Source organism: Stigmatopora nigra, chromosome 6 (genome assembly GCF_051989575.1).
Source record: "Stigmatopora nigra isolate UIUO_SnigA chromosome 6, RoL_Snig_1.1, whole genome shotgun sequence".
Classification (NCBI taxonomy): domain Eukaryota; kingdom Metazoa; phylum Chordata; class Actinopteri; order Syngnathiformes; family Syngnathidae; genus Stigmatopora; species Stigmatopora nigra.
The window spans coordinates 7,219,886-7,243,206 of NC_135513.1; the positions used below are offsets into that span (position 1 = coordinate 7,219,886).

At 37.3% G+C, this 23,321-nt stretch overlaps 3 protein-coding genes across 5 annotated transcripts; 2 read left to right on the plus strand and 1 right to left on the minus strand.

Moving 5' to 3' along the window:
* Positions 1–52: 52 nt before the first annotated feature.
* pik3r6a (phosphoinositide-3-kinase, regulatory subunit 6a) lies at positions 53–4,514 on the plus strand. The gene is made up of 6 exons (XM_077719815.1): positions 53–366; positions 915–1,035; positions 1,187–1,260; positions 2,271–2,385; positions 3,590–3,660; positions 3,752–4,514. The coding sequence occupies exons 1-6, from the start codon at positions 249–251 to the stop codon at positions 3,862–3,864; spliced, it is 612 nt and encodes a 203-aa protein (XP_077575941.1). The 5' UTR covers positions 53–248; the 3' UTR covers positions 3,865–4,514.
* Positions 4,515–5,628: 1,114 nt separating this feature from the next.
* LOC144198629 (phosphoribosyl pyrophosphate synthase-associated protein 1-like) lies at positions 5,629–12,125 on the plus strand. 3 transcript variants are annotated; one of them, XM_077719756.1, is made up of 12 exons: positions 5,666–5,739; positions 5,932–6,137; positions 7,573–7,625; positions 7,703–7,769; positions 8,005–8,177; positions 8,773–8,888; positions 9,321–9,376; positions 9,567–9,712; positions 9,985–10,029; positions 10,682–10,752; positions 10,917–11,063; positions 11,821–12,125. In XM_077719756.1, the coding sequence occupies exons 2-12, from the start codon at positions 5,974–5,976 to the stop codon at positions 11,977–11,979; spliced, it is 1,197 nt and encodes a 398-aa protein (XP_077575882.1). In that variant the 5' UTR covers positions 5,666–5,739; positions 5,932–5,973; the 3' UTR covers positions 11,980–12,125. The 3 variants fall into 3 exon arrangements, with proteins under 3 accessions (XP_077575881.1, XP_077575883.1, XP_077575882.1); XM_077719755.1 differs by having other exon boundaries at positions 5,629–6,137; XM_077719757.1 differs by lacking the exon at positions 9,985–10,029 and having other exon boundaries at positions 5,630–6,137.
* A 3,297-nt stretch (positions 12,126–15,422) lies between these two features.
* Positions 15,423–16,593, minus strand: rasd4 (rasd family member 4). Its single transcript, XM_077719120.1, has one exon. The coding sequence runs from the start codon at positions 16,479–16,481 to the stop codon at positions 15,855–15,857; it is 627 nt and encodes a 208-aa protein (XP_077575246.1). The 5' UTR covers positions 16,482–16,593; the 3' UTR covers positions 15,423–15,854.
* Positions 16,594–23,321: the final 6,728 nt, after the last annotated feature.

Genomic DNA, 23,321 nt, shown 5'->3' on the forward strand with positions numbered 1-23,321 from the left:
CCTAGTGGATTTCACTGGGCTTGATTGTAGCCATGCCTTACCACCACCAGATGGGGACTGTGTAGTGAGCAGCTGGATTGACAGGGAGCCCTCCTATCTGCTCTGCACACACGTTTGACTGAGCATATGGAGAAGATCTCGTACCTCTACTGGTCACTGACTTGGCTTTGCAATGATTCACAGCCATCACAAGGCAAAACACTTTTCATGCTTTTGATGTTTCTTCCCTTCTGTTTTACTGCTGCTGCATGCGCATCACTCAGAAAGGAGGAGGACGTGGAATGATGGAAGAGAAGCTAAGAGAATCTTTTATTCAATATGGATCACTGGAGCTTGCACAATGGAGCCCGAGCAGCCACAAAGCAGGTGAGCCAACACATTCATGCTGCAGTGTTCTCATTTAAAATGCATACTCTGTCAACATTTTGCCTGCAGCTCATGTTCCCTTATGGTCTTATTGTAGTAAATTTACCGGACATTCTTAGAATATATATTTTTTAATGATTCTTTTCTATAGGTCAACAATCAACAAGTGCTTATTGTTTTATTGTGTATGTGTGTTGTGTACTCGTGATGGTGAGTCAGTTTGTGATGGTAGGTTAATGCATCCATAGTCACCTTCTGGCTTCTACAAAACCTTCTTTTCAGGAATTCAATTGCATTTAATTTATTAATTGACTGAGAAATTGATCATTTATTTTGCTGTTGTTGATTTAAATTACAAGCCTGTCACCACACCCAGAAATCCACATGAGAAAAGTCCAAAGTACTTCACAAAAGCAAACATCTGTGGGAATATCAAGTGTGCTAAATGCAATTTCAATGGTTTAGGGGTTTATTGAGGAACATTGGAAATAAAATAAATGGAAAATGAAAAGGAATATGCTGTTTTGTATGACATTTTTTTATTTTAGAAGAGGACGTTGTGTCAATGGCAGACTCCAGCATCACCGTGGACGACATCGAAGGCGAACTCTTGAAGATGGGTCGCATTAGAGATATTCTAGTCCGGAGAGAGTCTGAGCTCAGATACATGTGAGATGCCGAGCTGATGTTAAAAATCTGAATATTTCACTTTCTTATTTTAATATTAGTTCGTACTTCTAACTGTTTCTTATGTAAACCATTCTTTAATCCTATCACATTGTGAGTGGTTCGACTATAAATATTTCTGAATTTTTTGCAGGATGGATGACATCCAGCTGTGCAAGGAAATCACTCGTCTGAAAAAAGAACTACAAAAATTAGTTTCACTACCAGGTTGTTACATATTACATTCACAGTAGATATCACAAGAAATCTTAATCTTAAAGTTTTATACTCATTTGAATGGTTCACAACTGTAAATGAAAGTCTAATAGCTTATTGCAGCAATAATGAATCCTCCAAATCAGATGGGCATGGAGAGTTTAACCAATAAGGTTTCTTCTGAAACAACTGACTGCAATCAACTGATTACACTTTTAAGACTTCAGATTGGTAAAATTGAATCCTCTTCATCTGAGGTCATGGCTAATTTTGGACCCTGGGCAATGTGTCCCTGTCTTTTTTTCATTTCTCTGTCTGAGATAGACATTGCCTTTGCTTCACCCGTGTTAAGCACGTAAAACCCATTAATGACTCATAACACATTGGGTGACGAGAAAGGTGGAACACTCTGAGATAAATATATTTGAGTGGCTATTTCTGTCTCCATTAAACAACATACACACCTGGTTAATTGTCTTGAATGATACAATTAAAATGCACCTTAGAAAAGTCCTCAAACAAATGCAAATTTATTCTAATTCAAACTTAATAAAATGGATTCTACTAAGGTAGTGAACACTTTAAGAAGCAAGTATTGAATCCATTTATATCTGCTTCCAGTTAACTTTGGTCAATATATTTATGCTGATTGATGATTATTATAACACCCTACCATAGTTTAGTGCATTCTTTTTCATTTTTATGTCCATCTCATTTTATAAACGCATATATAGGGGAAATTTAGAGTGTCCAATCAACCTACTATGCATGTCTTTGGGATGTGGGAGGAAACCGGAGTACCCGGAGAAAACCCATGCAGGCCTGGGGAGAACATGCAAACTCCACACAGGTGTAACGACCTGGATTTGAACCCAGGTCCCGCACTCTGAGGCCAATGCGCTTACCACTTACCCACCGGGCTGCCCCATTTTTTGTCCAAAATTATCAAACCACATAAATGTAATCTAAATAACACACTGACTCAGCACGTCTTTTTTTTGTTTACTCTCTTCCTGACATAGACAATGACAAGTCCAATGACGATCGACAAAAAGAAGAAGAACTCTTACAGCAGATTCACAAACTGGTGGAAACCAGAGATTTCCTGGTGGACGACGTCGAGTTTGAAAGACTCAGGTGAGCTTTTTACATCCATAGGATGACGTATGTGGCTAATATTCAGGATGAGTCTTTGTTAATCTCAATAGGAAAAGGTCAGGCCCATTATTCAGATGCAAAAGGCCAGAGAGGGGATGATGAGAAATCTAATGCACATTTTGAATGGTTCCTTCCACCATTTTGAGCGTTGTTTGTCTGTGTGCAACTTTAATGCAATGGGAGAGACAGGAAGGGTGGTATAATTAAAATCTCTGTGTGTAGTTAAAGGCCATCTTGTTTATGTTAATAAGACTCTTTCCCACTCAATGACCTTCTATGACATTCTAATACATCCAATGCGGAAACACTGGAATTGCACATCCAGTTCTTCTATTACATTTTGTGTTCAATGATGAATGCATTAATTTTCTATCTACAGTGTGAGAAGAGTAAACTGTTTTTACTTTTTTTTTTTTTTTTTTTTACAATTAATTTTTGTACACGTCTACTGTGACATGCCTTGTTTGCATGAGGACTCTTATTGTTGGTGGAAATGCCATCATTTATGTGGTAAAGCATGTTGTGCTTGGCATCTCAAGCACACAGCATTATCATAGCAGCAATTTACATAATTAAAAAAAGAAAGGAAAAACAAATCATCAAGTCAGTGGTCGATCACATTTGAAAGAATTCCACATTTGTGTACAAACTTCTTAATTCAACAAGTTGTACAATTCAGGTGAATTCAACTCTTGGGGTGCCACCGATGAAGCAGCTAAATCCAAAATATATTATACAAATAAAGACTTACTCGTTCTGTCAAATCAACTTTGAACTGGAGCCCAGGAGCATTTAACATGTTAATGCAGGGGGTCGGGAACCTTTTTTGACAGAGAGAGCCATAAACAATTCATATTTTCAATTGTTATTCATTGAGAGCTATACTCAGAATTTACCAGAAGTAAAAATACATGAAAACGCATGCATTTTTAGTCATTTCACTGCCTTTAAAGTAGAAAAAGTCTCAGAATTATGTTGACAAAATTGTAACCCTGATGCTAATAAATGGGATGCATGCATGCATGTATGCCGGAAGGTTTGGAAGATTGAAGCGACTCTAGAGGTAGTGTCCAGATTTTAGCTCTCAGTTTAGCGGAGAGCCATGAGCACCCATCAAAAGAGCCACATGTGGCTCCCGGGCCATAGGTTCCCTACCCCTGTGTTAATGCATTCTCACCTGCAGGGAAAAAGAAGAAGATAAAGAAATGGCCGATTTTCTCAGGTCCAAATTCCCACCACAGCTGCAGAAAAAAGGTTTTCCACACTAATATTGTCACTTCTTGACCAGAGGCTACCACAGTTAGGTTTTAATTCTTTGAGCAAACACACTATGTCTGTACTACAGGTGGACTGAGCAGGCGAGCAACATCAAGGGCTCAGCAGAACTCATCTCCCTTTGCCAAAACAGGCCTCACCCTAATGAAGGAATGCTGTGGCTTCACCTGCTCCATCATGTAATTTTTTAATACAACCTAGGCCTCAGTTGAGAATTGGAATAAGTCAAAACATGAATCTTGATTTAAATGAGCAACTAGTTCATTCCACTCATGTGCCTCACAATGATGGTGTCGTTTGTGTGGTGTAAAAGTATACCACACTTTAGAATTGGAGTCAATAAATCAACTACAAGGAGATTGGCATTCATCACCAGCTCCACTAGTGAAATGAGACTGAATACTTTGGGACTTAGATTTATACATTGATAAAATGCAACGCTACCTTTTAGAAGCACCAAGCAGCCTATTTAGTGTATTAATATGTTTTCATAAGACTTAACTAACACAATCCACAATAGTTCATTTCAGTCGTGTTCAGTTTGATTTCCTTTTTCTTAGATTATGAACAGGGCATACAGGGTTAAACAGATAGGAGCCTCTTTTTGATTAATGTCATTTGATTTTATTTGTTACGTAGGGATGTCATCACACACAGAAGAAATGACATCCTTTATTTTGGAAATAACCTAAGTAGGGTCAGTATGAAAATAAAATAAAAGTCTGTCAACAAAGCTGCAACAACAGATACTGTATTTCACGGCGTGTAGTCAAATGTCAACATATTGCGGCAATCTAACATCTCATCCCTTCTTCATGCTTGTGGGTGTTTTTATTTTGTACCTCAATTAAAATCTCCTGCTGTAAATGTTTTACTCTGTATTTATTTTGTTGGATACATAGACGCATACATGTATATTTAACAGGTGTTTTCATTTTTAGCGCACTCTGCTTATGCAAGCAAGGAATGCGGATTTTGAATTCAGTCCAGATTCCAACCCTGCTCATCAGGGTAATGAAAACGAGTATATAGTACACACATTTTTTACTATTAGTATTCTAAATATTATATATTACTTTGTCTTTTGCATCAGCCACCGGTTCGCACAGGTTATGTGACAAGTCAAAGTCCGAGAACATCTGTGTTGCCTAGGAAGAATGGTTTCTATAGCAACCACATGCCCCTTCCGACCTGTACAATGGGACAGAATTGTTATCGTGGCTACATGACAACAAAATTATCAGTTGTGAAGGTAAATGGTGAAGAACAACAGAGCTATGGTCCAATTGTCTTCATGTTTAATGAATTATTTTCTATAGTTTCAACAACAGACATGGTTTTTCTTTTATTTCTTTTATTTTATTAGAATCCAGTGTGTGTATGTGTGTGTGTATATATATGTGTATGTATATATATATATATATATATATATATATATATATATATATATATATATATATATATATATATATATATATATATATATATATATATATATATATATATATATATATATATATATATATATATATATATATATATATATATATATATATATATATATATATATATATATATATATATATATATATATATATATATATATATATATATATATATATATATATATATATATATATATATATATATATATATATATATATATATATATATATATATATATATATATATATATATATATATATATATATATATATATATATATATATATATAATAGAGATGCGATTGATATAAGATTTTGACAGTCAGTGGATTGTGAATGAATATATTAAAATGGCAAAACATTGCAGCAGAGTAACGGTAGGTGTCTAAAAATAATTGAGATGGTCGCGCTTTAATATGACGTCAGTATATACAATAAATAGGATTGGTCCTTGACGTTTCTTTCACGCCCACTTCACTGTACGTGGATTATGATTGGCTTTCCGCAGATTGCATATATTAAATTAATAAAAAAGATTCGGGAAAGTTATTGAGTCGGTGAAGCTAAAAATCACTCCACATCAATCGCGTTTAACCTTACTTTACGCATAAAGGTGGTGGAGTTTTAAGTTTTAAACTCCTTTGCACTGTCTGATTCGCATAGGAGTAGCACTTTCTATGTGTAGATAGTTTTAGCTTATGCGTGTGGATCATCCCTATCTGGAAAAAAAATAGCACGTAGTTTTGTTTTGTTCCATTTCCCACATTTAGTTAATCATATTTGTCCTCTTGGCATTTTTTTAAAGAAAAAAGAGGAGGAGGAACGTGAATCTTCTGGGATCCGAAACATGCCAGTAAGGCGTTTCTGCGGTCACAGGTCTTTTGTGAAACGCTCTGAGACGCCCAAACTATCGCATGGTTTCTGCAAAATGAACGTTTCCAAAAGTGGATACCGTGTCTTCTCCGCCAACTCCAGCACCGCGTGCACCGAGCTGGCCAAAAAGATAACGGAGTAAGTACACCGATTTAAAGATGTTTAGACTTTTTGCCATATTAGTCGTTCACATACTAGTGTGGTTGGCACGAGGCTACTCTGTTTTTCCGCATACCCAATTCGAGATCTCAACTAAAAGTACGCAAAAAGTACTACATCATGTGACACAGCTAAAAAAAAAAGTTCACTGTGCAAAGCAAAACTAAATATTGCGTTGTCGATTCCATAGAAGATTCCATTTGACTCATCCATTTGACTTACATGGACAGTTGTGGAAATCAAATCCATTTTAACTGGGATGGCTGGCATTGGATCTTATTTCATCACCCTTGACGGAGATAGACGTCTAATCTAATTTGACTGATACATACACACTGTTAATATTGGACATTTGTCGCCGTTAATGGCAGTCAGGGTAGTGTTTAGCACCTTTGTTGCATGGTAGAATGAATGTCAATAGCACCCTCTAGTGGTAAGTTTTATAATATAAAATCTTTTCATGGTAAATAAAAAAAAAACTGTAAAATGTTCCCTGCAAAAAAACATAAAGCGCAGTACTTTACCTAATAGTATTATAAATGTTCTCAAGAGTTGTGGGTTGGCTGGAGCTTATCCATATGGCTCAAATCTCATTTTACTTGTAAAATGACAATAAAAGCATTCAATTCAGAGAAAGCAGAGTTGTCTCTTGCAATGTAAGCTAGATCAAAACTGTGGTTGCGAGAGATAAACTGGGCGAGGTCATCATTTTTGTGCCAAATCTTCTATCAGTTGAGTTCTGATTAGTATTGATTTTTTTAAATGCACCCCTCCAGGCGCTTCATAAAGTCAAGACTTATGAAGAATGTCCTGTGACCAACGTCATTGAAATGGTCCTGATATTACCCCGAAATTTGCTAGAGGCTTAAATTGAAACACAGCTCATGAAAACAGACTTTCATAATCATTGAGTGAAAGAATGGTGCAGTGGGTCTTCCTTCCATCCACAGGAAATGTAAAACTGCACAAGTCAAATGAGGACATGGTACATTTCAAAAGCAAAAGTGCAACAAACTGGTTTTAATTATAACCTATACAGTAAGTTCTGCATGCGAGTTTGGTATGTGCAATAGCCTCCACTAGGGACTTGCTGTTAATCTTGTTTTTTACGTCATACCACATTTTCACGTGCCTGTGATCATGTTTAAAGAGGGAAAATAGCTAATCTCTCTTTCTCAGAGAAATAGAGATGCTATCAATTTAAGTTTACTTCAAAATTTATGCCAGGCTTTAACACTGTTTATGGAGAAATCCAGCATTTTGAGAATGTTCAGTTTTGAAGTCGGCTTCGAGTGGTAATCTTCAGAAATGCAGGCTTTTAAAAAGATTCCTAGGGTTCCTTTAAAAAGCAAAAACAGAAAGTTTGCCCCTTTGTTGTGACAACACGTTTACTTTTATTTGTTTTCCCTTCTAGACGCTTGGGTGTAGAATTGGGAAAGTCAGTGGTGTACCAAGAGGGCAATGCAGGTAAGGCCACCAAAGATCTACATGGTTGTCATATTTTGGTTAGTATGTTTTCAACCATTTGTATTGACTTCACACAGAAACCAGAGTGGATGTAAAGGAGTCTGTCCGTGGACAAAACATCTTCATCATTCAGACTATTCCCAAGTAAGCAATTGCAAATATTAATACAATTTTTGGAAAGAATAAAAGTTCAAATAGCATTGTTTTTGTAGTATGGCAATATTCAATAGTTTGACACTGGATCTTTTAAAAAGTGAGTTTCGATATGCTTGCCAGGGATTTAGAACAACAGACTTGTACAGAATGTATACCTTCTTGCTCCACTGTGCATATGTTTGAAGATGTAACGTCTCATACCACTGTTTGTGTTGTTGTGCAGGGATGTCAACACTGCCATCATGGAACTGCTTATCATGGCATATGCCCTGAAAACATCCTGTGCCAAGAACATCATTGGGGTTATCCCTTACTTTCCTTACAGCAAACAGTGCAAGATGAGGAAAAGGGGCTCCATCGTCTGCAAACTATTGGCTGCCATGCTGGCTAAAGCTGGTATCAATACTCTTCTTATTACGTGACTTGTGTATACTTTTCTATAATAACTAAGACATTTATTAGTTGTCAGTGTTGGGTGGTGCCATTTTTTTGACCCGACTAATCTTAGTTTAAGACTAAAGAGTCATAAATCGGATTAATAAATGCATTCTTCAATTTAAAAGATCTTATGAATGAATTGCTCATTCCTAAATGTGCCCTAATATTTCAATAGCCATAAAAGAAACATATTTTTCAAATACTTCTAACACAGCTCTCTTTGGTAGGCCAAGTTTTTTCTCACTTTCAAAGTTCATACTCTTCCTGTTTTAGTTATTGTTTTGATTTTGTGTTAACCACAAATGTCCTACGCTCTACCAGTCAGTCAATAGTGAAATCAGCTCTTTGAATTTTATCCAGTTTGATTTTAGATTGCAAAGCTTGGATCTGGCAGCCCAAAGTTGTGTTCATCAGTAGTGTTTTAATCGCAACTGCTGTTTTTTTTTTTTTTTGGCCACCAATCTTTATTGTCACCCCTTAAATTCCTCTCTGTACTGAACATTGTTATTAAAAAAGGCATGGATAGAAACCAACCACCTTATTCATGTTGCAGGGCTTACTCACATCATCACCATGGACCTTCATCAAAAGGAAATCCAAGGCTTTTTCAATTTCCCCGTTGACAACTTGAGAGCGTCGCCCTTTCTTATCCAGTACATCCAAGAAGAGGTGTGTGAAACCCTTACCCTCAGAAAACGCACACTGCACACGTTACTGCACTCTATTTTATCAATATCATCACCATGACTGATAGTACAATACGGTGTATTCTTTTAAGGTTTTTTCAATTGCACCCAAACACAGGAGGAAGTCAGAGTACAAGTTTTTTTTTTACATGAGACTATTTTATTTGAGGAAATATAAAGAGGAAATTGGCATGTTCAATTCAATTATTTAATTCCCCCTTTTTCCCTGCTTACTATGTTTTGACATGTTTTCCCTTCATTTACATAAGCACAATGTATTGTCGCTCATTTTCTTAATGCACACTTCATTAGTCATTATATGCTTCATATCCGTCAGTTTATAGGATGTAATATCATCTCCAAGTTATGCTTTAGGCTAATAAAGATCTTTCTGGTCTGTTCCCACGCTTCTAAGATCCCGGACTACAGGAATGCTGTAATTGTTGCAAAGTCCCCATCAGCTGCTAAGAGGTAAGCAGACAATTTTCAACTTTCGTCCTCCCATTTTTGCATATTTCACCATGGCCTATTTTTCTTATGCTCTTGTAGTAAATATTTTCTTTCATTGCATAAACCTCTTTTCTTGGGTGGGGCTTATTTTGTGTGTTTACCACATATATCTGCTTGTTTGTCACCGTATTTACTTGCTTGTGTGTCTCAGGGCGCAGTCCTACGCAGAGAGACTGCGTCTCGGTTTGGCTGTCCTGCACGGCGCCGCCTCCAGTACCGAATCTAACATGAGCGATGGGTTGTACTCCCCTCCGCCGATTCGCTCCACTTTGGGACACACTGGCCTGGAGCTGCCTTGTAAGATTATTTCCACATTATTAAAAAAAGTTCCATGTAATTTCCAGTTTTGTATAGGCAGAAAAAGGTTATAAACACAGACTCTTTCCAATCACACCTATGATACAGCTATATTATTCAGTATGTCCAATTAGAAAAATATTGTTTGGATGGATAACAGTCTACCTTGTATGGACTCAATTCAGGAGAGAAAAACTTTATCCTCAATCTGGAAAGTGTTTCAATGCTATACTTTTAACATGTTGTTCACGGCATGCTTTTCGCCAATACAGGCAACACAAGAATTCGTGCACTGTTCCCTGGGATTGAACTTCCAAGTATGAAAACAATGACTCTTTTTGATTTTGGTGTGCTTCCGTCCTTGGATTGGAGTTTTACTGAGGAACTTTTTTCTTGCTTCCTTGCTTTTGCGGTTGAAATGCAAGTAAATATGAACTGGGCCACTTTTGCGAACGAAAAAGGTGAATTTAAGTGGTGCGGATTGAGAGACTCATGCCAAATGTCCAAGTATAGGGCTAATTCTCAGAAGGTGCCTGGTTGTTGGTTTTTGCTGCTTTAGGTGGGGTTACTTCAAGTCCAATGCGGAGGGTTCTACCTTGAGTCGATGATTATTTGTTGATTTCCTTAAATGGTTACCATTTTCTAGAATTTGGGCAGCTCTAAAGTTGTTCCATTTTGTATCATATGACGTCCAAGTAAAGTTCCAAATAATGATCGACTCTGGTTCATAAAGATCATCAAGCATTCATATTAATAGAACATGGATAAGGCCTGTAAATCTTTCAATGTATTACACTATATTGTGCAGTGAAAGGTGGTATGCTAATCAAGTCTTGCATGATGCCTTTGCAGGTTCCAACCAAATTTCTTTTCATCAAATCTCCATTCACATGAGGGATCGGCTTCTGATTGCACATTGAATGGTCTGTCCTTTCTGCATCCTAACTTTTAATGTTTGTGTCTTTTTAGTAATGATGGCCAAGGAGAAGCCGCCAATCAGTGTTGTTGGAGATGTTGGAGGAAGAATCGCCATCATTGTTGTAAGACAATAAACATTGATTTTGGATTCCTGACTTTTAGATATTGTTTTGGAACGTTCCCACTGTTGTACACACTATAGAATATTTACGAAATCTTAGACCTAACCTTTCAGGTTGGAAAATTGTTATAGAAAAATGTTGAGACAAAATGTAATTTGCTTCAGGATGACATCATCGACGATGCCGAGGAGTTTGTTGCCGCTGCGGAGATCCTGAAGGAGCGAGGCGCCTACAAGATATTCATCATGGCCACCCACGGCTTGCTGTCTGCTGAAGCGCCCAGGCTCATTGAAGAGTCTGCCATTGATGAGGTAAAAACCGGATTTTCAGTGACGAGCACATAGAGATGCTAATGAGAACACGGTTTGAGCTCAAAATTCGCTGTAACTACTTTTGAATACAACTTGTATATACTTTAATTATACCCTAAATTTTGCTCATTTCCTTCATGATTCTGCATTCAATGAGGGGACAGAGTGAGCATTCACTTTGGTGAGTGCATTCCTGATTCATCTGTGAAAGGTGAAGAGCTGTGATTTTAAGAGAGAAAAGATAGTTGAACTGATAAAACATTTTTTAGAATAATTTTTACAGTGGTAGTGCTGCCTTTTTTCCACTCATTTGCTCTCAAGAAAATGTTAGATACGTGACAAATGAGAGTCAACACATGCTTGATTCAAGTTGTTTCTCACTCACAGTAAGGTTTATTGTAAAAGTAATGTATCACTGTTAGACTTCACTTTTTTTCTTAAAAAATTACTTAGCTATACAATAGCACATTATGTAAAATGTTTTTCTGTTGGGCTAACTGAAATCATTGTTGGGACAGTTCTCATCAACTTTAAGTTAAGTGGTTCAGCAACTAATGTAAAGCCAAACTAATTTGTAGGACTTTAAGTACATTAGCTAGGATAACTCTAAATGCAGACGTGCCTATGATTTATCCAATGAAAACCCATTAAAAAAATTAACCCAAAACATTCTTAAAAATCTTTGTTGCAGCACAAATGAAATATTTTTCAGTTTGCTCGTTCTTGAGTTTGAAAGTGGTCCTTGCCTCCCATCTAGGTGGTGGTGACCAACACAGTGCCCCATGAAGTACAAAAGCTGCAATGTCCAAAGATTAAAACGGTAGACGTGAGCATGATCCTAGCCGAGGCCATTCGCCGCATCCATAACGGTGAGTCCATGGCCTACCTCTTCCGAAACATCGCCGTGGATGACTGAGGCAACACACAACAAATAACATTCCAGCACCAAGCACGTGTTCTGTGCCAAATAATGGGAACAATATTTCAACAAATGTTTACTCATTTACCAACATGTATAGTATCACATGCGCCTTCTTACCAAATAAATACAAAAAAAAATCTTGGGTGACGTTAAGTACATTGTTTTGGTCTCTCATCAGAATTCTTTATAATATAGCAGAACAGTGCAATTTGATATTTTGGAATTCAACTCAATAAGCTCCAGTTCTACTTTGCAGTAACTAACATTAAAAATACAGTAGCATAATGGGTGCTTTGTTGGTAGTGTTCTTCAAACATGAGGTAAGAGTTTAACAAAAAAATCAAGCAGAACATTAACTTTGATCTCAATATTTTTTTCAGTTGTTATTTTGTGAACTGCCCAACGGCTGACTGGCGACCAGTCTAGGGTGTAATCTGCCTTTTGCTCACAGACAGTTGGGTTAGGCTCCAGCAACCCCCGCGACCCTTTCGAGGATGGGTGGTATGTATTGAATATGAATGAATAAATTCATTTTATGAACTTGAACTCAAGTTCTAAATGCAGACTGAGAAAGTAAAATAAAAATAAAAAAACTGGTTTAAAGATGCTCTGAAATCCTACTAGTAGTGACTTTAAAATGATAGCAAACAATAAAATAAAAAAATGCCATTAATAATTCATCTTAAACATATTGCATGTAAATTTTAAATGAAAAATTAAGAACAAAAATTGGCTGCTTGTAAAAGATCTTACTGTTTATTAAAAAAAGGCTTGTATGCAAGTATTATACAACTACTATGAGACTGAACTCATATGTACCATTTAGCTTTTCCAGTCACTCATTAAACATTCAAAGTTTCTAGCATAGAAAATTAGGTACAGTTGTTTATTTATTGCAAATTGTGGAACTGCCTGATTGCTCATTAAACATTCTAAGTTTCGAGCACATGCAGAAAATTAGTCTGAGATGTTTATTTATTGCCGATTGTAGAACTGCCTGATTACCTTTTCAAAATGGAACATTAGGAAGCAATTTCTCAATTGAAACTGCATATCAGAATCTGAAAGAAATGACTGCACAAACATGTTCCTATAAAAATGTTCTGGTTGCCCATCAATATATTGCAGGGTTTGTTCTTGGACCTTGAACTTGTTCTAAACGCCTCAGATCCATTTTACCCAGCTGAGGAGCTTTGACCAAGTCCAAGGGCAAAGACTGAGCAATATATTGACAGCAAGATGCTTAAAAACAAATGAAAAACATCTTACATTATCTGTACAACAAATAGAAGTCCAAAGGAGGCGGCCCGCTTGCTGAAGATAACACCTGTGAAGGCGAACACTGAAGCGCATTTAAAAAGCAGAGTGAAAGAGGAACTGCAAACTAACGTTTACCCAGTCGTTTCCTCAAAATTAAACAGGAAACTCACTTGGTTCTGTAGTGAGAGAGTAGGTTGCGTAGGTCACGTTTAAAGTAAAGGGGAACATCTGCTTTAGGAACAATCCAACGGTCTCACTTTCAAACCTGTTCAACCACTGACACGTTTTTTTTTTTTTAACATTTTTTTTCATTAGAATTACACACCACATTCTAAGGTTGTGTTCTGACTTGTCACTTTAATTGGGATGTCACACAGCTTAACTTCCTCCTGCAAAGGATGATAATGTCAATCCATGTCGGGCAAGGAGCCAAATTAATAATTTGGGACAAAATTGAACCGCTCCCTCCAAGGCAGTTGAGGTTTTCATCCAGCCAATCAGTAAATATATAGTAATTGGAAATATAAAACTATAATATGACACAGTACAAAATAAAAGATTGTGCACCTGAATTTACAATGGATTTTAAGTTGTTTTTCCCCAATCCATGCAAAGTTACTCTAAATAGGTTGTTATGATTAGAAAAACACTACTGGAAAATTTTCATAGGATATATTGCACCAAATGTATTAGTCAGAGTGAGTATATTTCAGTTGTGTGTACAATACCAGTATAACAGTGGAATGCTCAATCCTCTTAATGTCACTTTTTCTTTTGTTCCCAGTGTGTCCTGATTATTCACGTCTTATGAACCTGCCAGGTTTGAGTTTGACATGTTTTTTGTGTCACCTAATCAGATGAAGTTGAATGCATTTGTTGCAAAGGACGACAGACATTTCACTGTTATTGATGACAAATTACAACACATACAGAGAATGAAGTTTCTCTAATCCACAATTGAGGCATTTGAGCATGAGGCGGACTAACAATACAACACCAACTAAAATGGTAAGTCTAAGCTCTTATTTAACATGTCATAGTTTTAAAAAGATGTAGTCATAATAAATTGCAAGTGAACACAATAGCTTTAATACTAAAGATCTGACAATAAAATAATGCCCACATTTGGCTCTTTAAATTCAGTGTTTAATCGCAATTATCCATGGTTTCGCAATCTAGATCATCACGATTGATCGGAATGGATCCGATCTAGAAACAATTAGCACCTCGAATATAATGTATTTCCGTATATGTAAAGCATTTTTTAAACATTTATTTATTCACCTACTTTTGAGAATTGGGTCTATGTGCCATTTATGATGTGGCCAGTGAACTGTGTGTAATGTGTACTTGTCACCAACAGATGTCAACCCACGTTAAGATTCCAACTCATCAAATCTATAAAGTGTCGTGAAAATTGATTGATCATGTTTCACTACCAATGACGGTGATAGACGTCCAATTCAGTTTGATTGCGTGGCTGGCAGCAATTATATTCAAAATGGATTGGTCGTCCACGGCAGTCCATCAGTTAAAATACATAATTAGAAAATTAAATTCTATTGTGTCACTAATTCTCAATAATCGGCCTCAGGGTATCAACACTATTTAAAGAGCATTTCACCCCATTGCCCTTTTCAAATACGTTTTAAACGTCAAAACAAAAGTTATTTCAAATTTATGCAAATAAATGAATCAATTTCACTGCAACTCGGTGATTAAGCTTTAATTATAGCCATTCAATTCGATTGACCTTTAATTATGATGATTGGTTTGATTGAGTTGTTAATAATAATATGGGTTAATAGAAAGTAAAGTTGATGGTGAAGATAGCATGTTTTGTTGGGAAAAATAGAATCAAGTTTTGATTTGATCTGAGTATATATTAATTTTAAACATATTTTATAATTTAAACATATATTATAATTTTTCTTTCGAAAAATATTTGTTTTGGTTAAAATCCCTTTGCTACAATGTTTACGTTGAAAAATATAAAAGGTAAATGCAGTTTTTTGAAATGGAAGAAAATATCCATTTATAGAATTAATTAGAAAAATGGACCTTTAAATTTTTGCCATATGAGAACAAAAATAAAAGTAAAAAAAACATTTGAGTGTTTTGAATAAAAAATATTATATTATTAACCATATTTCATTTAAAAAATCAAGACTCAAAACCACATTTTATATTCATTTATGTACATATTTAAAGCAACGATTTATTACAATAAATAGCGCATTAAACCAGTGAGATTATTAAAAAAAATGCATACAAAACCAACAATAAGCAGTGTATTTACATTTTAAATGTGCATCTAGAAACATTTTTACAAAAAAAAGTCATGACTCAAGCATCTTTACAAAAAGATTGACCATAATAAAATGTTCTTAATAAGTTGGAACATTTATCTTATTTATATATCATTTTCAGTAACATTGACCTTATCACCGCCAAGTAGGCACTAGCACTACATCAAAGGAGGAATAATGAATGCTTTAATTGTAATGATCCACTTGACTTCTCTGGTGTCTTTCAGGTGAGTGTTTAGAAGCCTGGAGGGCCACACTTGACGCCCACTTTTTTCAAAGCGTCCTCTTTCGCCCCTGCCATTAGGACACAATGCAGCTGTTTGTTTTGTTCATGGGTGGCCTGAAGCCTCTGTCTTTGGGGAGAGTTTCTCTGCGTCGGCGAAGAGCTGGACTGAGGCGGCTAGGGAGGTTGGCCTGCTGCAAGAGTTCCTTGAACACCTCAATCACATTATTGTTGTCTTTCGCCGAAGCCTCCAGGTAACTGTTATTCCAGTCCATCTCCACCACAGACACAATTTCATCTCCGCAAACCCGCCTCTCGTCTGCCCGGTCAGCCTTGTTTCCTACCACCACAATGGGAACGTGCTTGTCTGCCTTGATCTCCAGGATCTCATCCCTCAAGCTCTTGAGGGTCTCCAGTGACCCTGGGTCGTCCACGGCGTAAACTAGGGCGAAGGCATCACTGTTCTGGATGGAGAGCTTTCGCATGGCCGGGAAGGAGTAACTGCCGCTGGTGTCCATTATCTCCACGGTGATTTTGACTCCGCCAATGTCGTACTCCTGACAGTAGAGCTCCTCCACCGTGCGCCGGTGTTTAACTTCAAATGTGTCCTTCAGGAAGCGGCGTATCAGGGCTGTCTTGCCCACTCCGGCTGCCCCTAGAAAGACTAGACGCACCTGAGTCTTCTCTTTCACCTGCAATGACATGTTGGACACCTGCGTGGACTGGATGGAAGGATGTCTCTCTAGTTACGTACTGTGAGTCAACTTCTATTCTTCTTTCAGCGTTAGATGCTTGTACTGTAGTCTCAAGGAAGATGCACACATGCCTTTTATCTGTTTTAGAGAGAGAGCGAGAGTGTGTGAGAGAGAGCATGAGAGAGAGTGAGAGTGTTCACTCAGCCAATTGGCACACAGAAACCTCTTGAAAAGCAACCAATAACAGCGAGTCATGCAAAGTGTGTGTGCCATGTACGTACAAAGTGTAGTGCAGTGAGTAATTTGCAAGAACAATGCAGGATTTTGCAATATTAGTCTTTTACACCCCCTGCATTCCTTTCAATGATCAAGAAGATGGTGAGTCATAGGGCTCTTTGCTAACCTGTGCAGTAAACTGTGGAAACCGCTGGTGAGAGACCTGAGTCCTGAATGCACCAATAGGAGCGTTACACTGTAGACTTGACACTAACTTTATTGACTTTGAATTTGGGGTGAGTTTTTTACAAGTGAAAAAAAATCAGATCTAATTGCTAGATTCTGTCGGCCAACTTAAAATGCAACAGTTTTCACCTAGAATCGAATGACACAGCAAAAAATAGAATATGTTACAAAGGTTCTGTGAGCCAATGTGCTTAGTCAGCATCCATTTTTCTTGCATGAATGCCAAAGGTGGGTCCACGAATTAACTGCAACCAATGCCATCTGGTTAGATCAAGTAGAAGCATTGTGCCTAACCCGTTTCAGTAATTGCTTCTGCAATAATTACATGTAATTGGATACGTTCCCTTTGAAGCCAGATTATCAAATGCATCAAACAGTCTCATTGTATCATTGGCATTACCAAACTTTCAGATTTGAATGTTTTTATTCAAAATGTGTTGATTTTGTAAGAGCTGTTTTATATTTCACACATTTCCTATGTTCTATATTTAACCCTTACATGTGTATTTTACAAAATTAGCAATGTGTTATAAATTCAAGGCTTTGCTATGTAATATGGATTATACATCTCTTTGGCATTTGGGTGTGTCAAGTTGCCACTGTAATGTGTTTTACAACCAAGCCATAGTCAATGTCCTGGTATAAACTCATTTCTCTTGATTAGTGGTTGTAATTAGCATTAATGAGCTTCATTTGGTGTGTCCTGAGTTGTGACGTAAACCCAGAAGATAGCATGTTCTGGATCATTTAGCACAGGCGTGGTTCCGCTTCCATCTCTTCCCTGCTTAATTAGCTGTGATATATCGCTTCAGACTGTCGCAAAAACAAATCTACCGTTCCCCTGACTTTATTCCCGGGCTCCCAGCTTGTCTTTGCAAAGCTTTCCGATTGCCTTGGAGACCATAATTTTCCCTGCGTTGTTAGGGCTGTCTAAACACGGAATGATAACAAGCCCACTGGAACACAAAACTCCAGTTTCTGTGTTTTTGGGAAAAATTATATTTAATTTTATTCACTCTAATCAAATTAACAGTGTGACTCTTGCTTTCATGGGTCAATTGACTTATTTGATATTACATTTTAAGACAGCATACTTAGAATTTTAAATGGCATACTGTAATTAGAGGGCAGCACGGGCAGAAGTGGTTGGCATTTCCGCCTTATAGTTCTAGAGTTTGCATGTTCTTCTCGTGCGTCAGTGGGTTATCTGTAGTTTCCTCGCACACCGCACAACCTACATGATAGTTGATGCTTGAGCACTCTAAATTGCCTCTCAGTATGACAGTGACTGTGAATGGTCGTCTGTCTCTTGGTGCACTGTGATTGACTGGCAGCAAATTCAGCGTGTCCCTCGCTTACTGCTCATTGTTGGCTGGGATAGGCTCCAGCACCCCTGTGACCCTTGTGTGGATAATAACAAAGGAAATTGAATGTTTTTCCCAAGAGAGATGGGGCAAGGCCTTTTTTTGCAAACAAATATGTGGTGCCTCATATGAGTTATGACTTCATTGGAATAGCAGAGCGTATTTTGTCATGTAGCACGCATATTTCCCATCATAATACTTCAACTGCGAACATGATATAGACATGCAAAGCCGTCTAATATGTACGGCAAATATGCTTTGGATTGCTTAAGGTTTTCTTGTCCTGCATTGTGTGAGCGCTCTCGAGTACGCTGTCATTCTCCATTTTACAAAAGGGTAGCACCCCCCCCCCCCCTCACACATACACATGCACGCACACACACACACACACACACACACACACACACACACACACACACACACACACACACACACACACACACAAGGCATGATTTCCCAGACCTTTTTGTTTTATGACGAGCTTGTCATGTCCCGCCAGTATAATGGCCAGATGGCTCCATGTGCTGGACTGAAACTAATGTTATCAGCAATGTACACACTGTACACAACTGTACACACTGTACATGAAACATCAAACAACAAATGGTTTGACTGCTTTCTGAAAATTCTGTCAACCGATACAAACATCTTTCCATAAACTTATGGTTACTTTCTGCTGATTTTAAAATGAAGGATAGATAACTTGACTCTCCCATAACAAATTGACCAAAGCTATTTACTGGGAAGGCATACATTAGGCAGAAAGCCTTTATTTATGCAGTACTTTACATATACATACACAGTTTGCTCTGTCATGAATGTAGACCAATACTATATACATTTTTTTACATTCACCAAATGCTTATAAGAATGTACAGTAAACCTCAGCTATGTTTGCAATATTTGTAAAACACTAGTTTGTATCAGGTTCTCAGTCAAGTTAGTAGTCTACGAATGAATTAAAATCAAGCCCGAGGCACCATGCATGTTATTCTATGTTGTATAAACTGCTCCCTTGTGTTTGATGATAGAAAATGGGTTGTTTTTCTTATAGTGGAAATGTAATTTAGTAGGGAAGGTGGTCACAGACGTGATTTTGCCTTTTGGTCATGTCTTCTCTGCACGCGCCTGCACACGAACACTGTCATTTCACATCACTGCGTCGCCACAAGATGACAATGTTCCAATGTGACACATGCCAAATATAAAATATTGCCCCCTATTGCAGAATCAAGCACCATACCGCAAAGAATTCGATCTGCTTCTTTTTATTCACCTTAGCTCATTCATGCAAGAGTGAGTGCACCTGAAACCAGAACATTTTTTTTTTGTTTAGTCTAGCGGTATATACTGACCTCTTGACTGTCTATGGTCCTCTGCCCCAAGCATCCCTCTCTAGATGACAAATTGCACATCTACTTGATTGGAAACTCATACAAATCAGGTTGCTGATGCGCCACTGGGTGTAATCAGAATAGCTTTCTTGTCTTTTTTTACGAGCAACCTCAGATAGGCCTCTTATCTGCCAGTGCACTCATGTTACCAGTTCTGGTCATTTGTGATAGTCATAAAACCCACATATTTAATTCATATTAAATTCCTCCATTCTTTTGAGCCAGCTTGGTAACTCAGTAACAAGAACTGTGTTTTATTTTTCTTAATGATATGGTTACATAAAGACAATGGCTGCTCTACATCTAAGTAGCTGCTAAGTCTTATAACTCAGGTTAAAATGGTGTCAAAATTCTTAAGGACAATGTCACTCTTAATGCTTGAGAAGACGCAACTTGTTATACATAAGCAATGAGTTGGCTAAAAAGTCCCTGACCATTAAAGTCATCGTTTAGTTGTCAGTAGCATTGAGGATATTTTTATTTTAGTTTCTTCTCAATATTTTATTGGGGCTGCCACAACGGTTACACAGGCTTTCCAAAATGTGTGCCTAAATTAATCCCTTATAACAATGTTCACTCACTGTTATGACATGTTATGTTTCTTGTCCTATATTTGCCAGTCCAGTTGCTTGAAGGTAGTCCAGAAATTATTGTTTCCCTTTTCTAGTACAAGGATGGAGATACAATTGTATTTACAAAATGAACCATTAGAAGAAATATCCAGTTTAATGATCTGTTTAGCGAATTGAGCTATTACTTGATTAGATTTCCAAGTCCACAAACTTGATTTTTCAATTAAATTTATAATAGTTTATCTTAGGCATGTAACCTGAACATATTCAATAAAAAATCATCATTAATTAAGGTTTTATGCCAATTATGGGCTGTGATTAAAGTTGGTTAACCTGGAATTTGCAATGTATGCAGTGCAGTCACATTACTTGTTTTAGTTAAGCAGGTAAAAGCTCAACAGATGATTTTCAGAGGAAGTACGGCATTGTTCTGTAGGTCAACACACACACACACACATGCACACACCCCAACGGAAGTGTGTTTACTGACTTAAAGATTTGAAGATAAAATGGAGCACTTTCCTGTTCCTGTTAAACACATCAGGGATTAAGTTTTGTTTTTATGAGTGGATGTCCTCTATCTTAACTTTCTGGCCCGTATCATGAATGTGAGCTATCCCATAACAAAACACGAACCCAAACCTCTAAGGTTGAGCGACGTTATTAGTACAAATACAATAATCAACACTGCACCTAAACCAAATGACTGTAGCTTAATTCTATAAAGGAGTTTGTCATGTCCTTTTAAAACCACAGAAGGTTATTATTTTAGTTTTACCTTTCTTGATTATTTTCATTATTCATTCATTTATTCATTTTCCACTGCACCGCAAATTCCTTCTTTAAAAATATCTATAGTTTTGTTTTCACGACTGTTTGACTTTCAACTTGCTTAAAGCAAGCCTCCTTCTTTGTTTTCTCAATTGACATTTTGTCACAATTCAAGTCATTCGTCTTCCTTAGAATTGCAATTGTATTTTAGTTTATTTTACTTTAGTTAGTGCTTTGTTGTGTACCTTTAATGTAGCTATCATGTTCAAATCCCCCCATCAACCAAATACATTTTTTAGCTCCTTTTTAAAATCATGCTCTAATATTTTGATGATCAATCACACAATTGAAGTCTTATTGGATTTACCAGCTAAGTCACATGTGCCAACACTATTTGGACCCTTGGGGTTTCCCTGAATCTACAAGTACTAGTAATCCTTTTAAATAAACAGAATCTGAGTTATTCACTGATCATCTTTCTAGACGCCGAAACAGCGTGACTATACAAAAAACTGGTTTTGTTTCTCAACCCACTTTTCAAAACCAGTCTTGGCTTGTGCCTAAAAAATCCATGTTCATTCTCTCACAGTTGACCCATATTTTTGGTCTTGTGGATGCACTATTGCTATTGATATTTGATATCTGTCTGTTTATTTAGGTGTTGTAAAATGGTCAAAATTCCAAGAGGCTAGATGTTGAGAAAAATTATTTTTTGTAACATTAATAGATCTTTTTTTTAACAAGATTGGGTGTGGTTTTATCATTTGTGTTTCTTGTTTTATTTTTTATTTTACTCATTCTATAAGGTGAACATTTAAGGTGGCTGTTAAACTAGCAATTACCTTTCAGAAGGCTGGGTAGGGCACCTGTGACTTTCTTATGTTTGAGTCTAGCCATCATAGTAATCATTATTTAATTATTTTGTCATTTAAAAGAGAAAAGATTAGTGTAACCAATTGTGGTATCATTGGGCCGCTCAATAGAAATGTGGCCAGTACGTCACAAAAACAGGCGTGGTGGGCTGGCTGAACTGGTGGAATTAAGTGAGTGTGAATGGTTGGACACTTTTCTTCTCTGCTTGGCTGACATCCAATTCAATGCCCCTTCCTGTTGCCCAAAGTTGGCTGGGAAAGTCTCCAGCATCCCCTGCGACTCTTGTGACGTTATGGGATACAGAAAATAGATGAATGTGATTGAAGATATTCATCAAAGTTACTGCTATCATCTAATCTAATCTCATTTTCTAAACTGCTTTATTCTCACTGGTGCCGTGGGGGGTGCTGGAGCTCAGCTGACTTTGGGTCAGAGGCGGGGGACACCCTGAATTTGTGGCCAAGCAATCAAAAATACCTTGGGGCGATTTAGAGTGTCCAATCAGCCTACAATGCCTGTCTTTGGAATGTGGGAGGAAACCGAAGTACCTGGACAAAAACCCGAGTACTTGAAGAAAACCCACGCAGGGCTGGGGAGAACATGCAAACTCCACACACATGACCAACCTGAATTTGAACCCAGGTTCTCCACTGTGAGGCCGAGGCGCTAACCACTCAGCTGGCATTTGAGTAAACCTGTGTGGGGGATTTTGTTTCAGTATAACATTAGGTTTAGTTTACTTTAGTGTATACTGTCAAAATTGTAGCCCCATATTTCCCACTCCTTTACGTTAAAAGTCATCTAAAGTAAATGCACTTACAGAAAAGAACTGGACAACCCAGATGTGTCACGTCTGAGCTTAAACTTTTTTCGATTAAACAAGTGCCTTTCTGTAAGTTTTGGGCAACAATTCCACATAAGGGAGCACATAAACATTGGGATATGACACACGACATCTTGCGTCGTCTCATAGCTGGCAGCGCCTTGTGCATGAATCACATTCTTTCCCCCTTCTCACAAACTGTTTGGCAAGCTCTGATGTCTCCCTTCTGCTGTGCTGCATGTCTGACTGTCAACTATTTTAGCAAGCTAAAAAATGTTGTGAGATGAACAATTAGAGAAAACCATTGCAAGCTTCTTTTAAAGGGCACTCCCACACTTGACATGTCAATAAACAGCATGAAATCAAGTGCACATATTGCAAACCATGTTCATCTGTGAATCGTCTGGAGTAATATGAGGTGACATCTTCGAAACTAGTATATAATATTAAGTACATTTAGCAAATAAAACCCAATGTGACAGTTTTTTTTTTCATTGCACTACAGTTTTGGAAGGCTGCAGCAGTAAGCAGAATATTTATTTAGTATGTTCAACCAACTGAGCATGCATGCTTTACAGATTTAATTATTT